At 38.2% G+C, this 17384-nt stretch overlaps 4 protein-coding genes across 6 annotated transcripts; 2 read left to right on the forward strand and 2 right to left on the reverse strand.

The window, feature by feature from the left end:
- Positions 1-115: 115 nt before the first annotated feature.
- On the forward strand, positions 116-2730 carry LOC117571273 (serine protease inhibitor 77Ba). 2 transcript variants are annotated; one of them, XM_034253335.2, is made up of 6 exons: positions 116-180; positions 628-683; positions 1225-1642; positions 1702-1972; positions 2035-2403; positions 2464-2730. In XM_034253335.2, the coding sequence occupies exons 2-6, from the start codon at positions 671-673 to the stop codon at positions 2728-2730; spliced, it is 1338 nt and encodes a 445-aa protein (XP_034109226.1). In that variant the 5' UTR covers positions 116-180; positions 628-670. The 2 variants fall into 2 exon arrangements, with proteins under 2 accessions (XP_034109226.1, XP_051861314.1); XM_052005354.1 differs by lacking the exon at positions 116-180 and adding an exon at positions 447-465.
- Positions 2731-2755: 25 nt separating this feature from the next.
- LOC117571272 (retinoblastoma-binding protein 5 homolog) lies at positions 2756-4733 on the reverse strand. Its single transcript, XM_034253334.2, has 7 exons — positions 4621-4733; positions 4344-4564; positions 4075-4281; positions 3818-3999; positions 3639-3758; positions 2948-3573; positions 2756-2892 (listed from the first exon to the last, which is right to left on the reverse strand). Exons 1-7 carry the CDS (start codon positions 4637-4639, stop codon positions 2804-2806), a joined length of 1464 nt encoding a protein of 487 aa, XP_034109225.1. The 5' UTR covers positions 4640-4733; the 3' UTR covers positions 2756-2803.
- A 1171-nt stretch (positions 4734-5904) lies between these two features.
- On the forward strand, positions 5905-13642 carry LOC117571274 (eukaryotic peptide chain release factor subunit 1). 2 transcript variants are annotated; one of them, XM_034253338.2, is made up of 8 exons: positions 5905-5998; positions 6710-6906; positions 9750-9925; positions 9996-10465; positions 10548-10703; positions 10765-10962; positions 11023-11170; positions 11385-12138. In XM_034253338.2, the coding sequence occupies exons 2-8, from the start codon at positions 6821-6823 to the stop codon at positions 11462-11464; spliced, it is 1314 nt and encodes a 437-aa protein (XP_034109229.1). In that variant the 5' UTR covers positions 5905-5998; positions 6710-6820; the 3' UTR covers positions 11465-12138. The 2 variants fall into 2 exon arrangements, with proteins under 2 accessions (XP_034109229.1, XP_034109228.1); XM_034253337.2 differs by lacking the exon at positions 11385-12138 and adding an exon at positions 13217-13642 and having other exon boundaries at positions 5907-5998.
- Positions 13610-16453, reverse strand: LOC117571271 (cysteine sulfinic acid decarboxylase). Its single transcript, XM_034253333.2, has 4 exons — positions 16220-16453; positions 14998-15185; positions 13966-14938; positions 13610-13901 (listed from the first exon to the last, which is right to left on the reverse strand). Exons 1-4 carry the CDS (start codon positions 16391-16393, stop codon positions 13713-13715), a joined length of 1524 nt encoding a protein of 507 aa, XP_034109224.1. The 5' UTR covers positions 16394-16453; the 3' UTR covers positions 13610-13712.
- Positions 16454-17384: the final 931 nt, after the last annotated feature.

The following is a 17384-nucleotide window of genomic DNA, read 5'->3' on the forward strand; positions in this document are numbered from 1 at the left end:
TGATAATCTTGTGTATGCGTGTGAGCGTGAGTCTGAGCTTGAGCTCGCGCGTTTGTGTGTGTGTGTGTGAGTGAGTGTATTTATCAGCATGTGCCTGTGTCTGGTCTAAGGCCAATGCCAGTTGCTCCGTCGTTCTCCGCGAGTTAAGCACGGCTTGGCTCTTGACTCCTCAACACTGAAGTAATAATAATAAAAAAAAGCTTTACCACACGCATCCCATCAGCTTTAGTATCAAATCGAAGCAAATAATCACATAAATAGCGTTATATAAACAAACGGAAAACCCAGCCAAGTATCGCAAATACCATATACACTTGATATATTCATAATTAAATAAATATACACATGCAAGTCTCTGTACATTATACTCTGTATATATGTATATCGCTGTGAATTTCATTGCATTCCGGTTTTTGGATTAATCAACAAATCGACAAAATCAACAACAACAATCATATGTGCGACGTCAGTGCCTACTTTAAATTCAAAACATCACAAAAACCCCAATCAAAAGAAAAATCCAATATATAAATATTACGTTCTCTTTTCTGCACATTATTTGCAATTATTATCATATTATGATAATTTACACAAATCTCAAAAAATAACAAATCTTTCTTTTTGTAGAATTCAAGCGGCTACTCAATCCCAGTGAAAAAAAAACCGCAAAATGCGTATATCAGGTAAACACAAAAAAAACCCAATTATTTGTTAACTTAAGATTATCTGTTCATTTTCTGCGAATTGATTTGTTATAGCTAATGTATATGTAATTGTAACGGTTATTCCTGAACTTCAGAATTTAGAAAATTAATCTGAGCTATAACCCTACGAATTTCACGCTATCTTTAGTCGTAGTTTTGTCTGATAAGGTGCATCTAGTTGTTTTGAATAATAATATGTAAGCATCTAAAAGATAGATTAGCACAGCTCTTGTGGAACTAAACGAAATTGCCTTCCTCAATAAATTCGATTTCAAAATACATATAAAGAAAATAAAAAACAATGAGACACGATCTTAAAACGTCACAAAGAAAACTTTTCATACACACATATGAGTGATTCATTCCAGTTCGGATAAAATTATTGGTTAAACAATCAGAATGTGAATAGGATTTTTAAATAAGATATCTGTGGGATTTAAATTTATACTATTAATCCTACATGGGCTAGTTATAAGACCTCAATGCTTGCAGTAATCATCGATAATTTTTATCATTTCAGCCAATATGTCTTTCCTATTTGGTGGCTCGCTGTTGCTGGCAATGCTCTGCTTGACCCATCAACAAGCCCCTCTGCTCTCAGTTGGCAGTCCTCTCGAGGCATTGACGCCACAGACCGCATTCAGTAAGAGCAACGATCCTATGCAGTCGCTGCGTAACAGCTTTAACGATGATACGCTGCGGAGTATTGCTCAAGGAGCACAGGAATTTGGATTGGATTTGCTGAATCGCATCGCTGTGGTCGTCGAACAGGCGAACAGGGACTTTATGATATCGCCATTCTCGGTGTGGTCGCTGCTTATCTTGCTGTTCGAGGCAGCCGACGGTCGAACTTATGAACAACTGCGTCAGGGATTGCGTATCAATGTGAGTCCTGAGGAACTGCGTTCTGTCTACCGTGTGTGGAGTTCTTACTTGAAGTAAGTGAATTTGAAATATATAATCCAAATGGATAGTTTAACATGTCCTTCTTTAACAGTGTGAAGACCACCACCATTGAGGTTGCATCGCTGCAAGTGCTTTACGTGGATACAAGTTCGCCGGTGAAGAGTAGCTATCGCGATGTCGTGCAGAACTATGGCGTACAGCCCGAGGAGGTGGATTTCTATGCCCGTGAAACGGTTCAACTCATCAATGATGCAGCCAATCGCACGACTCGTGGCCTCATCCCCTATACAGTGTTGCCGCAGCAGATCTATGGCGCCAAGATGTTTATGATGTCGACGCTCTTCTTCAAGGGCCAATGGAAGGTGAAACAAAACGCATCAGCTATTGTGATGGCCAATGCCTAACATTCAATTTCTCTCTACAGTTCCCCTTCAATGAGTCGCGCACGCGTGTAGAAAACTTCTATGATGAGAGCGGCGGTGTTCTCGGCCAGGTGCCAATGATGGTGCAGGAGGGCAATTTCGCATATGTGACCAACATTCAAGGCCTGGATGGTTATGTGCTTGAGCTGCCATATGGTACACAGGATCGTCTGTCCATGATTGTTGTGCTCCCGAAGCGTGGCTTCAAGTTAAGCGACATCTCTGCCAATCTAAAGAATCTGGGTCTGGCACCGATTCTGCAGCGCATTGCCAAGTTTAGACGGGAGGCTAGCGAAGACAACGAGGTGGAGGTGCTGCTGCCCAAGTTTACAACGCAAACAGACTTCAACTTGAAGCAAATTCTCACAGAGGTGCGTGGCATACATGACACTCCATATACATGTTCACTAAATGCTTGTTACATATTTCAGATGGGCATTCGTGATGTGTTTGATCAAAAGGACTCCAATCTTAGTCGTATGGCCGAAGGTTTGTACACCTCATACTGTGTGCATGCCACCAAGATCATTGTAGATGAACAGGGCACCGCGGCCGCAGCTGTAACCTCGGCTGTGCTGTCCAACAAAGCATCACCACCAAAATTCCAACTGGATAGACCATTCCAATACATGATCGTGGAGAAGTCGACGAGTCTGCTGCTCTTTGCCGGTCAAGTGAGGAATCCGAGTAGGACTTAAGCGCGATTTATTAAATGTCATAACTTAAATTGTAATTAATAAAAATAATTGAAGCGACGCCAGCTAGCCAAGCTCATTTCTTGGCTCGGCCCGCTGCCTTTTTGCCACCAATTGGCTGTTGTTTGTCTTTGCTGGCTTTGCTAGAGATGAGCGGGTGAGTTTCTGTGGAAAACAAAAATTACTCTACGATTGCCAGTTGAGCGTTTCAGTCACTTACCATCGGTGGGCGCGTCAGGCAAACTGACATCATAGTGCTGCAAGCGTCTTCGCTTGGTGGCCATAATATCATCTTCATAATCACGCGACTCGTTGCCCAACAAATTTGCATTGGGCTCGAGATTATCTTGCGCCGACCAATCCTCGGGATCTTCCACCTCTGGTGCCATGGGTAAGAATTGCAAAGCATTCTCATCTTCGCCCTCCTCGTCAGAAGAGCAAAATGCTGCTACGGGTTCCACTTTTTGTACATCAACTTCGATCTCCTCGTCCTGTTGCGCATCGGCATTCAAGTCCACTGATTTGTCTTCATCCGCAATATCAAATTCAGATTCACGCTCCTCGTATTCCACATTCTCGTCCAGCTCTTTGAAGTCGGGCGCAAATGCCGACCAGTTTTCCACTTGATTTTGTGCCCAAATCGAAACCAAGCCTGAACTAATACTGGCTATAATAGGACGCACCGGATGCCAGACAACATCTAGCAGCAGCTCTCCCTTTGTACCGTGCAGAATCTTGACAAGATTGCCAATGGATTTTTCCCAAATGTAGAGCGCATGTTGCCGTGCGCTGCCTGCACAAATGTATTCTCCGTCTCCAGAGAAACAGCATTTTTTCCACGTTGTTCTGCAAAGTATCATTGATCATTAATTGAATGAGTGAGGACGAATAACGTGAGATTGTAAACTTACTTGTTGACCAAATCCTGCAACTTTTGTATGGGCTCCGGCTCACCATCCTTGCCAAGCGCAATGATCTCCTTTGAGTCATAGACGCGGATCACACGATCGGAGGTATTTATAAGGAAGGCACTAAATGAACAAAAAATCGTTTAAGATGTTGCACATTATGTTTTGTGTAAGTCACCTACTCTCCTCGCCTGGCAAATTCAATGCTTTTGACTGCCGTTGCACTTGAAGTGCCAACGATAATGCGAAAACTGGCAACCACTTCAAATGTCTCCACGTCCAGCACTAGAATCTTGCCCTTGGCATTGCCAGTGTAAATGTGTTTGCCACGCCGATCAAATGACGCCACTATATTGAGATCTCCCTGTCAAGAAAATGCAAATTAAGATTATTAGCAAACAAAAAAAAAAAAAAATAGATCACTTTAAGTTTATCGTACATCAGAATCCAGGGGAAGACATCGATGTGAGCCGCCAATTTTGACCAGCACGGCGGCATAACGCATAGGACAGACCAACAGTCTAGTATCGTTGCGTGGATCAAATTGCACCTTGAGTACCGGTGAGGGAAAGCGATATTTATGCTCCAGTTCGCCGGTCAGCACATCCCAAATGCAAACATTATTGTCTGTTGATGCCGAAAGTAGCTAGAATGGGAATTAGAATTGGAGTTTACTGCGATAAGATGGTTAAGAAGTAGCTGCATCACCTTATGGCCATTTCTCGTCCAACTGAGACTGCAGACAGGATGAACATGTGCTGATATTATTTTGGCAATGCCGCGCGTTAGGAAATCCCAAATAACAATCCGGCCATCGTTGCAGCCTACGGCCAACAAAGTGCCGTATTTGTTGAAGGCGCAGGTCACGGCCAGGGATATGCAATCCAGGGAGCCATCGAACTCCTCGGGGTAGTTTTGGCCGAAGGACTCTTGTTATTAAGTACATTATAAATAGCTTTCCATTAAATAAAAGCGCAAAACTTACCTAGCAATTCCAAATTCATTTTTGGGTTTCTTCTTCTTCAATTGCCATTCACTGTAACAATCAAAAAAATCGATAGCAAGGATTTTTCGATTATTTTGTGAAAGAGTAATTGTTAAATCTATTTCAGGTTCCACATCACCAAAAAATTCAAATTTTCTCGGGTTTTTTTTTTAGTTTATTTCATGTGTTACAGTTGTCCCATGTTAAACCCCACAATTAAAAAATTGGTCTTTTCACATGTGCGAGCACGAAGAGATAATCATTTAGCGGCATATATTTTATTTTTAATACCATAACAGGCGCGCATGTTTAAATACATTATTTTGTTTTCAACTAAATGCTGATGTTCATTAATTGTCATCATTAGTAACCTCTTCACCCTGCTGGGCTTTATAAGTGTGAATCCTTTGTTCCAATGCTTCTGTAACATCATCGGCATTGGAAGTGCTTGGACAATTCAACATTTCTTGTCTAAAATCGGCGAACTCTGACAACATTTTAACGGTTATGCATTTTTCGTCTTCGGTTTTTTGAAATTCCTTATATTTCGCTTCGAATTCTTCCAACGTATGGCTTTCGTTTTTAATTTTACGCAAAGCAGTATCCAAACGTTTTTGTCTTGCTTTTAGTCCAATTAATGCTTCTCCCATCTCCAGGCGTTTTTTTCGATTTCATCATTGAACTTCTTTATTATATCACGGTTTTTTTCTTTGCTGCCTTCATTAACAAGAAAAAACAAGAAAAGTTACAAACGGCAAAATATTTTCAAACTTAACTTGTATCTTACTATTTTCGAATGTCCTCATCAAATTCGCGTTTTCAATAAGCGTCTTTTTGACGCTATCGATTTCGTTACTAAAATTCATTATATGTAATTATTTTGAGAATTCAGAACATTAATAAAACGACAGCGGCAATACTAAATTTGTTCAGCAAAAGTTTTGCTGAGTTTGCTATCGAGCAAGCCCCAAGGTAAAATTTTATTTTACAACTTCAGAAGTGCCGATATATCGATATTTTCTTTCCCCGAAAAAAAGTTGTTCTGAAAAATACCATAAGTATTTATTATTTGGTATATTCACTTATTTGAAAAAAAAATTCAGTACTAATTTCAGTGAGAACACTTGAATGCCGTAATAAAAATTTGCTACTGGTAATTTCTTAATTTCTTAAAAAAAATCAGAATTCATTCTAATATAAAATGTATTTAATAACAAATTAATTTATTAACTTTATCAAAATCTATGTTTGCCATTAACAAATCGATGTCCAAAATAAGAGATACATCGATAGTGCTGTCGATGTTTCTCCGCTTCTAGTAAATTGCTCTTTTTAACATTCGGTCACACTAGATCCGAGTGGGTTTTGTGCGCACGTTGTACGTAAAAGTTTTATAAATCGATAAAAAGTGTTCAAAACTCATTAGAATATAGAAAATCATTGCACCAAAATCATTGACAAAGTGTACTGTCTCGAATAATACAAAAATTTGGTTATATTTGGCAATTTGTATGTGCTTGCGAAATGATTTTTGTGTCGACGTCACCTTTGGAGCCCCGCTCCCGCTGGTCTTTCACTCTCGCTCGCGTTCATTCTTCAACTCTCATTTTTGCTCATTCTCTCTCGCTCTTGCTTAAGTGTAAAGTGAAATAATATGTTTGATTTTCAACTCAAGTTTGAAATATCTTTTATTTGCTGTTCCGAATTGAAAACATCGTAAACAGTTGCTCTTTCGTTTTGTGCTATTTTCCAAAATTTACAACAGCCACGACTTTCTTTCTCATTTAATAGCCAAGCGAATTGCTGTTGCTTTTTCGTCACAGCGCTTTCTTTAATTTTACTCACATACACAACATTTACATATACACATATTTATGTTTTGTATGTAATTACTTTTTTGTAGTGTATTCATCGCCAACCACGTTAAAAGGAAGAACGTGAATGTGAATACAACAAAAACACAAAATCAAAAGCCAAAAACAAAGAATAATACAAATAAATATATATCAATAATCCTAAATCGTAAAATATATATATAAGAAAAAAGAACTTCGTTACATTTCCATTTCCCCTCCTCCTCCTCTGGCAGTGCATGTTAAACGAGAGCTGCCGTCGTCGTCTCAGTGTCGTCGTACTACAAAAACCCCAATTTGCACAAAGGGTCCCCCCTGTGAAAATAAATAGCAATAAATAAGCAAAGATGTCTGGCGAGGAAACGTCTGCTGATCGCAATGTCGAAATATGGAAAATAAAGAAGCTGATCAAAAGCCTGGAAATGGCACGTGGGTGAGTAAAATTATTATATATACATACAGTGGTTCACAGCTTATTTCAACCACCACCAACCGACAACTTTGAGTTAGTGTACTGGCCAAACTAAAAGAGGTATTAACTTTATTTAAACGCAGGATTTTAGTTTAATGTTTTAATATACAAGATACTTTTTCATTTATCCTCTAATTTTTTGTTTACTATATAAAATTATTGAAAAACAAAAAATGCCAAAAAAAAAGTACCACAGCTTATTTCAACCAGCTGAAAATAACTAAATATAAATATGTTAAACTGTGTATTTAGAATTTCGTATGACCTTTTTCTTGGTTATTAGCTCCTTCCAGACAGTTTGGAATAGATTCCACCAATTTTTTTGTGATATAGGGCCTATTTTGTCCCATTCTTCCACTAAAGCCGTTTTAAGGTTAGATTTGTTGGAAATTGGCCTTTTTCCGATGTTCTGGTCCAAAATGGCCCAAAAATTGTTCACAACATTTATGTCAGGTTACTGAGCTGATGGTTTCATGACATGACGACAGTTGCACATTAGCCAATCTTGGCCAATTCCTGCCTTAAGCCAAGGGTCATTGTCTTGGTAGAAACGGAAATCATCCTTAATGCCCAGTTTATCTGCACTTTGGATCAAATTGACATTCAGTACCTCTAGGTATTGAGTCTAGTCAATGGTCGCGTCAATAAAATTGAGTTTTCCGACTACGGCTGTGGACATACAGGCCCAAACCACGACGCTACCACCGTAATGCGTGACTGTAGGCTTTAAATTTATCTTTTGAAGCCCGGAATTTGGATTCTGACCGACATATGGAGCTCCAACCAAGCCAAAAATGTTGATTTTGGACTCGTCCACAAATATGATTAAGTTCCAAAAGTTTTTATCCTTTCCCACATGCTCCTTGACAAATTTCAAAGGAGCCTTTTGATTCGCGCGCCTTATAAACGGTTTCTTGCGCCTTATACTGTCATTAAAGTTACTTTCCCGCAGTATTCTCGAATTGATTCTGGGTGGCACTCCTTACTCAATTCCTCCTCTATAACACTGGCCAATTTTGGTGGCGAAAATTTTGGATTTTCCCGATTTTCCGGACAATATAACACGCGTCGGTCTCATTAAAAAATGCATTGGGTACATTTTTGCCCTTCTCATGCACTATACATTCCCGAAAAAATCAATGAAATGATTATTTGCACAGTCGAAACACTCAGATGCAGCAATTCATAAATTTTTGGACGGGAAAATCCATTCTTTAAAGGAGCTATGACGTCATTTTCCTTCTCAATTGTGGTTCACGGACCCATTTTGTAAAATACGCGTGTATTTCGAGATCTAAAGCTTAAAATGTCGAAAATCGAACTTCTATGTATTGAAAATACTATACACAAAGCAATAGATCCATAAAGACCAGTTATTTTCCTAGGAAACTGATCTTCGCACAGCTGCAAAGTTGCTGGTTGAAATAAGCTGTGGTACTTTTTTTTGGCTTTTTTTTGTTTTTCAATAATTTTATATAGTAAACAAAAAATTAGAGGATAAATGAAAAAGTATCTTGTATATTAAAACATTAAACTAAAATCCTGCGTTTAAATAAAGTTAATACCTCTTTTAGTTTGGCCAGTACACTAACTCAAAGTTGTCGGTTGGTGGTGGTTGAAATAAGCTGTGAACCACTGTATAACATCGTATAACGCATTTATTTTGTCAATTTGTTTCCCTTGTTTTGGGGGAAAATTTCATTTCGTTTGTACACACGAAACATTGGTGAGGGAGATGGGGGCAGATTTTGTAGCGCGCCGTCGCTGTACAACACAAATTTGTGGCAATGGAGTGAGTTACAGAGTATATTGCACTCAGCCCTTGTTGCTTTATGTTGGCCATCAATTAGCGCACTTAATGTGCCAAAAGCATATGTACATATGTATGTATGTATGTAGGTGCATTTACTTCGAGCCAAAGATTACAGATTGCTTATGCGTTTGCTGTTTTTACGCCTGTCATTTCTCGTTTGAATTAGTTGCAAATGTCAGCGATTTGGTTTAAACCACTTCGATTCAAATAATGTGCGTGGCTCGTTGCTGTCGTTGGTAACAAAACAAAAAGCACACAGGCACCATGGTATTTGCTATGGCGTTGCCCCACACGCTCTCACAAACACACATATAGTACACACATACACACATTCATGTATGTCACTCTCAGCTGTGCGCTCTTCGTTGTTTTGTGCTCTCTTTTTTATTTTGCACTGTGAGAGAGCACAACACGTTTTCGTCGGGTTTTTATCAGTTCAAACCAGACGCAACCAAACAGAGTAGTGAGTAATGCGTGAAGCCAATGCTAATGCTTTGTTGGCAACACACACATACATTTCGCCAAAGACATTGCTGCAATTCTTTGCTGTTTTAACAATGGAACTCCTTTCCACGCTGTGCTGTTATGAAAAATACGGTTACATTTACATACGTGTGTGTAGAAAATGTGTGCCCATTTCACAAGCATTCTCTCTTGCTCTCAATGAATACGCACTCTCAACTGTCCTGTATGGAATTATTATCTCGCTTCTGTAAAAAGGTCAAATTTGGTATGTGTGAACCATAACAAATCGTATACACTGTGTACTTTGCTGCAATTTGCCATTCACAGTGATTCGTAGCCACCTGAGGCGGGTTTCGGGTCAGGTTGCGTGTTGTTTACGTTACTGTTACAGTTAAACTCGATTTGTTTGTCTAACGACTTGCGATAATTATGAATCGTTAATCGGTCTACTCAAATTTGTTGAGACTTAAGTGCCGACAGTTTATTTATATTAACAAAATTTATTTCTTAATGATGTTTATTGCAGCAATGGCACCAGCATGATTTCACTGATTATTCCGCCTAAAGATCAAATCTCTCGCGTCAGCAAAATGTTGGCCGATGAATTTGGTACGGCCTCCAACATTAAGTCGCGTGTGAATCGCCTTTCCGTCCTGGGCGCTATCACATCGGTACAGCACAGACTTAAGTTATATACCAAAGGTACGTTTGCATTTGCAAATACCCAAAAATTGATCATTTTGTTAATTTACACTTGATTACCACTTTGCAGTGCCTCCCAATGGTTTGGTCATTTATTGCGGCACAATTGTCACAGAGGAGGGTAAGGAGAAGAAGGTGAACATTGATTTTGAACCCTTCAAGCCCATCAATACGTCATTGTATCTGTGCGACAACAAGTTCCATACGGAGGCACTCACTGCCCTGCTGGCCGATGACAATAAGTTCGGCTTCATTGTGATGGACGGTAACGGCGCTCTCTTCGGCACCCTCCAGGGCAATACACGCGAGGTGCTGCACAAATTCACTGTGGATCTGCCGAAGAAGCACGGACGTGGTGGTCAGTCTGCGCTTCGTTTCGCTCGTCTGCGTATGGAGAAGCGGCACAATTATGTGCGCAAGGTGGCTGAGGTGGCCACACAGCTCTTCATTACGAACGACAAGCCAAACATTGCTGGTCTCATTTTGGCTGGTAGTGCAGACTTCAAAACTGAGCTCAGTCAATCCGACATGTTTGATCCCGTAAGTGTCCCAGCAATCTGGTCAACCATAGATTCGATTATCTATCATATCATCTCTAATGGCATTCTTTTTCAATCCACAGCGTCTACAAACAAAAGTTATCAAACTAGTGGATGTATCTTATGGCGGAGAGAACGGTTTCAATCAGGCCATCGAATTAGCCGCCGAATCGTTGCAGAATGTAAAGTTCATACAGGAAAAGAAACTTATTGGTCGCTACTTTGATGAAATTTCTCAGGTAAGTCGCTAAATTGTGAAGTGGCAACAACGAACAACGAATGACATAAAATTTCTTGCAGGATACTGGCAAATATTGTTTCGGCGTTGAGGATACTCTGCGAGCCTTGGAATTGGGCTCAGTGGAAACGTTGATTTGCTGGGAAAATCTGGATATACAACGCTATGTACTGAAGAATCATGCCAACTCGACGTCAACGACAGTATTACATTTGACGCCCGAGCAGGAGAAAGATAAGTCTCACTTCACGGACAAGGAGGTAATCCATATCGCAAGCGAAGCATTTACTGCTTACTTTTAAATATACATTCACTTGCAGAGCGGAGTTGAAATGGAATTAATCGAGTCTCAACCGCTCTTGGAATGGCTGGCGAACAACTACAAAATGTTTGGCGCTACCCTGGAGATCATTACGGACAAATCTCAGGAGGGCAGCCAGTTTGTGCGAGGTTTCGGTGGCATTGGCGGTAAGCACACAATTATTATAAACATTTAACAACTAATTGTATATAGTGCGAGTGTAAGCTACAAAATTAATTACGTATCTTTACTGTTTACATTCCTCTTCCTTCATGCTGCTTTTAAACGTAAACTCTAAATGTAACTTGGTCCACTTGACGTCGCTCCTTGTGCATAACCATCTTATAAATATATTTATTAAAATTCTATATGTATGTATAGGCATTTTGCGCTATAAAGTAGATTTCCAATCGCTTCAAGCCGATGAACCGCTGGAGGATGTTGATCTCGATGATTATTAAACAATAACACTGCAAAAACAAACAAAAACAGAAAGCAAAATGAAACAAAAGAAAAACTTAAAGAAAAAGCATTCGCACTGCATAGATTTTCGGATCTCAATACACAATTCTTCGTTTTGATATTCGTTAACATTTCATCAATTAATTTCCTGTGAATCGCCATAAATTGTTCAAAAATTGATAAGAACCAATTTACTTGCCGCAAAGGTTTTAAACAAATTTCAACTTAGCAGTTTATTATATACATAAAATAGATCTCCCCCACTCCATATCGTTTCGTATTTCATTGACTAGATTCGATTTTAGTGCTGTTCCAATTTGCATATTTGGAATATAAACCAATTTTAAATTTATCCCACATTTAGATTTCAAGCAAAATTGGGAACAGATCTGAATTGATTTTCAGTGTTTTTAATGCGATTTTCTTAATAAGATATACCACTTTAAGATGAATACTCTACTTACTTTTAGTCCCCCAATGTTCACATTTGGTTGCATTCCAATAAATTATGAAACGATCCAAATCAGGCGTGTTCCTAATTCTCAATTGTCTTTCGAGAGTGTGAATGCGAAATTGAAAGCTGTTCCGGTTTTACGGAAATCGACTTTGTATTCAGTGTTCAGAAACAGTAGACAAAAAATAAACAAACAACCAAAAAAAAAAAAAAAAAAAAGGAACAACTATAAATAAAGTCAGTACTCTGGACAGCAATCCATTTCGATTCCCACGGAATTGGAATTTAGAACAAACCTGTTGTGTATCCTTGAACTACAAAAACTTTAATTAGATGCGTCCGAGAGAGAGTCATAGATAAGAAATCAAAGCCATATACATACACTTACGTTTAAATATACTCATGTATATATATGCGTATAGCAGAAATGCTTTTAGATACAAACATAAAAATATATATATATATATATTTACTGATATTTAAATATAATTCGCGCAACACCAAAAAAAAAAACAAAATGCAAATAAATTGAAGAAAAAAACAAATGTATTTACAACAAATTGAATGAGACGACAGCGTAAAAGTTAAAATTAAAGATTTCAACTGTCGACCTGCTCTGCTGACCTTTATGATTCTCGTTAAAAATAATTAACAAATAAAATAAAATAATAGATCGAACCGAAACTCTGTGGCATTATGCAGATATATACTCGTATCTGACAGGCATTTAAAATATTTACATAGGCAATTTCTTTGTTTGCATTTCACACACAAATTCAAAGCGAAACACATTCTAAGTACATACACACAAACGAAAACCAAAAACAACAATTAAAACAAAAATGCGTAATAATAATAGATGAACAAACAAAACCTGAATAAAATGAATTAATAATATACACATCCCGATAACGTAAACTACAAAATACCGATTATTTTTCGGGGGTATTCCGAATTATAGATTAGATTACGATGCACTGAAACGCCCCCCACACGGCTGCAGAACCGACAATTCGGATTGGAAACTTCACACTACAAAAAGAAAAAATTGATTGATTGGTTGATCCAGCCTCGATAACGCCAGTAATATTCCACCAATTATAATTATCAATTACAATACCTAGAACTCGTTATTGTATACCATTTATGTGTTGTGCTATTCGTTATCTGCTTAATTTTTTTTATTTCACACTTATTTCATTTATGCCTTTTTGCTTTATATAATTAATTATTATTTGTAAAAGTTCTTATTCCCGTTGTCAACCGTTATATTCAATATTATCATTTATTTTCACAGGTTGCTTGCGCTACAAAGTGGATTTCCAGAGTATGCAACTTGATGAATTGGACAACGACTGCTTCGATTTGGATGACTACTAGATAATTTGCACAGTTGTAAAATCAGCAATCGAACGCAAAATTTCAAATCAAACTGTTCTGTTAAATCATATACAAAAACAAAAAACAAGAGAATTGAAGAGAGCAAATAGAATATTTTAATAATATTATTAAAGCAAGAGAAAAGAGAAAACACCTTAAAAAGTGCACACAATCCTTCTTCCATTTTAACGTTGTTGGCGAATAAAAAATTATAAATTGCAAAAATCCAATTAATTTTCCCCACATATATCATTAAAAAATTAAAACAAAAAAGAATATACAAATGTTAAATCAAGAGAAAGCAACAAAATATACGACGGAAGCCGTTTTACGTGAAACAAAATAGCAGCATTTTTACTTTTATTGTATGACTAAATATGAGACATTCACATGTACTATCTTTAATTCTCTAATTAATATTCGCAAAGTTCTCCCAGACGCTCAATTTCATCTAATATAAAATCTAATTCGCTTGCTTCCAAAACGGGGAAACACGTCAAGACCATGCGGAAGAAATTGCCGAGCTTGCGACTGCTTAGAGGAGTATATCCAACCATCAATGTGCCGCTGTATGCCATCTGCTCCTTGATCTTTGGAGCAACCTTTTTAGGGATATAAAGGAATATATAATTTTGATTTGATGAAATAAATAAAACGATCTTTTACCGTATATAAGCGCGTCCACCATTCGGGAGTTTCTTCTTTTCTGCTTACGCGCAACGCCTTGGGAATGTACCAAAAGGACACATTAGAGTATTCGTGTTTATCCAGCACCAACCTAAAGCGATCCGGACGTTCGCGCAGCTTCTGCTCCAGCAAACGGGACATATCAATGGCATGATCAACCAAATGTCCGTATTGTGCATAACCACGAGCCTTCAACATCAGCCAGAACTTGAAGGAATCGATTTTGCGGCCGCATTGGACACTCTTGTTGCCCGAGTCGTAGGAGACGTCATAGAACTTGTCCTGCTGAAACAGATAGTTGACCTCGATGCTGTTGCAGCGTGTCAGCAAATCCGATTCACGAGTGAGGAACAACGAGCACTGCAATGGGACACCAAGCGTCTTGTGCGGATTCCAGGCAAAGGAATCGGCGCGTTCCAGACCCGCTAACAGGGAGCGATATTTGTGCGCCAGCAACGCCGAGCCACCCAGACAGGCATCAACATGCAACCAGATGCCATGACGCTCTGCAGTGTCTGCCAGGCCAGCAATGTCATCAAAGGCGCCCAGGACCGTGGTGCCAGCTGTGGCATTGATGAAGAATGGCTCAGAGCCGCGTGACTTGGCTTCTTGGATCTTCAGCTCCAAGTCAGTGAGAGACATTTGCCCCTTGTCGTTGGTTAACACAGCAATGCAGTTGTCGGCCCCAAAGCCCAGCCAATGAGCGGCTTTCTTTACGCTGTAATGCGAGTCCTCAGAGGTGAAGATGGCCAGTGGACGCAGACCAAACATGCCGGTGCTCTTGACATCAGGATAGCGCTTGTAGCGTGCCAGGACTAGGCCATACATATTGGAAGAGGAGCCACCAGGCGCAAAGATGCCATCGCCATTGGTGTAACCAGCTAAACGGCAAACCGTTTTAATGACTTCCGTTTCAATCAAGCTAAAAACAGGTGCCACCTCAAAGGTGTAACTGGAAAAGGACTTAGTATTAGAGTGTATATAGAAATGGTTTTAGAAAGAGGACATTACGTGCTGCTGTTTAAGGCCTCGGTGAGCCATGCTCCCGCCAAGCCAAAGGGATCCATTTGGCCAAAGAGCTGATTGTGAAAGCGGCCATGACAAGTCTTTAGGGAATACTTGATAACCTTCTGGCATATCTGCTCAATCTCAGACAAAGTGTGCGTTTCCTCTTCGTTGATTGACAGGTCAAGCAGTTGCTGTATTTATAATCAATGGGAAATTTATAGTCAATGCAATTCTCAATTAAGCACACATGTTCAATAGACATATATAATATATACATATTAATTAATATTTTTTCTCAAAAAATTTAACTTCATAACAGGCATTCAAGATATCCAATTGTGGTGAAATTGTCACACACTAATTAAAATATTGTTCATTTTATTTTTAGAGTGTCTAATTATGAAATCACGCTTGATTTAAGTATTTCTATTTCGATGAATAGGCAAAATTTTATACTAGCTGTTTTATCATTCCTTACTCAACAATTATTATCAGATTGTGATGAAATTCTCAAAAAGCAGCTTAAATATTTTCTTTTTTATTTTTAGCATTTTTTCTTGTTTCTAACTAAGCAATCACGTCTGCAATAAGTATTTGTATTTTGATGAATTAGCAAAATTTTAAACAACTTCATACACTTAAAGGTGTTAATAAAGGACAAATACCAAAAACAAAAGAATATAGACTATTTTGATGAATTGGCAAAATTTGAAACTAATTATATTATCATTAATATAGTTCCTTTATTTATCATCACATTGTGATGAAATTCTCCCAAACCAGTTACAATGTTGTTCCTTTTTTCTCAGCATTTATTTAGCGTCTAACTACGAATTCACGCTTGCAATAAGTATTTTGATGAATTTGCAAAATTGAAAACTAGTTCATAAACTCTGGATATCTGGGTGTTAAACAAAAAGAACAACTAAATAAACAGATGGATTTAATTGCTTACATATTAAGATTGAAAGAAAAGGAATTCCCTTTTGCTATCGGCGGTAAAGTTTACTCGGTCACCTTATAGAGCCGGTATGATAATGTATCACCACAATGTGGAATGCTATGCTGGAAACAAATCGACATATACGTCTAGAGATTACAGTAACCGGATCATAGAGCTGCATAATAAACTCTTCTAGTGTTGGCTTATCTGGGTGCTGTCACAGACGATTTGACGCGTTGTCTAGACTTTGTGGGGATGCGGAGGAATGAGAGGGCCACTCACCTTTAGTTCATTGGGTTGCTTGAATTCGATTAATTTTTCTTGCGACCATAAAGCAGGATCGGCACAGACTGATTCCTTTTGCTGTACAAGATTAAAGATGTTCTGCAGTATTTGCCAATCGTCCATTAACCTTTCCCGCAGTCCATCGACAATCGATCTATTATCACTCGCCATTTCACGATACTCGTATTTGTGTGTCGTGTCCAGCTGATGAAATTGGAATGAAAAGTGTTTTCGCCGTCGAGCTGTGTGATGTGGGTATTAAATGTTGTTCATTTAAGAGTTGTAAATTAATTCACACACACAAATGCACACATACACTGTCATATCTGCATGTCTATGAGCACTTCGTGCGGGTACACCAGACATTTCTAGGGTGAACCTTATCAAAACTACTTAACATTTATGATAGTAAACACTTGTTTTCTTTTTACACTCAATTACTATTCGAAGCGCATACCATTTTCTTTTCTTTTCTGCTCTCTCACGCACTCTCTCTTCTCACGGTTGGGTCACCTTTATTCATTTACTTGAAACAGATGTCAATGAATCCTGAGCTTCATTACTTACATAACATGGTTTCGTATTTAAATTTAAAATCGAATCGCTTATCACCGCTTTTAATGGGCCTATCATCAATTCAGTCTGAACATATTGTAGATAAGACAAAGGTTTTGCAGAACAGCTGCTTACAGCCCCTTGAGTGATACTCAGTTACAACAATAAGTATGAGAGAATAATATAAACAATTTATAATACAATTAACTGGTTAGTTGTTAGTAATTTCCAGATTTATAACAATCTAGTAATTGATGTATACATTTATGCAGAATTTCCAATCAGGCGTAAAAGAGTTTAATTAGTTCAGAAATTCTTACTGATAATGCTAATAGTATATATAATATTATAAAAAACAAACATTTAAATTAATTCAAATTAAATAAGCACATATTCTACAAACCCTTCGATCTATCTTTTTTATAAACAAATTTCATGATTATGACTGACATTTTTGAAAATATAAAATGACGATTTTAAATGTCCGTTATGCTTATTAGGCAGACGAGTTATCGCAATATCGATAGCGGTGCGAAAACAATATCGACTATCAACTACTATACCGATAATTTAATACTGTCAGATTTTCGATACTTGGTGTGTGTGA

This window comes from Drosophila albomicans, chromosome 3 (genome assembly GCF_009650485.2).
Source record: "Drosophila albomicans strain 15112-1751.03 chromosome 3, ASM965048v2, whole genome shotgun sequence".
NCBI lineage: Eukaryota > Metazoa > Arthropoda > Insecta > Diptera > Drosophilidae > Drosophila > Drosophila albomicans.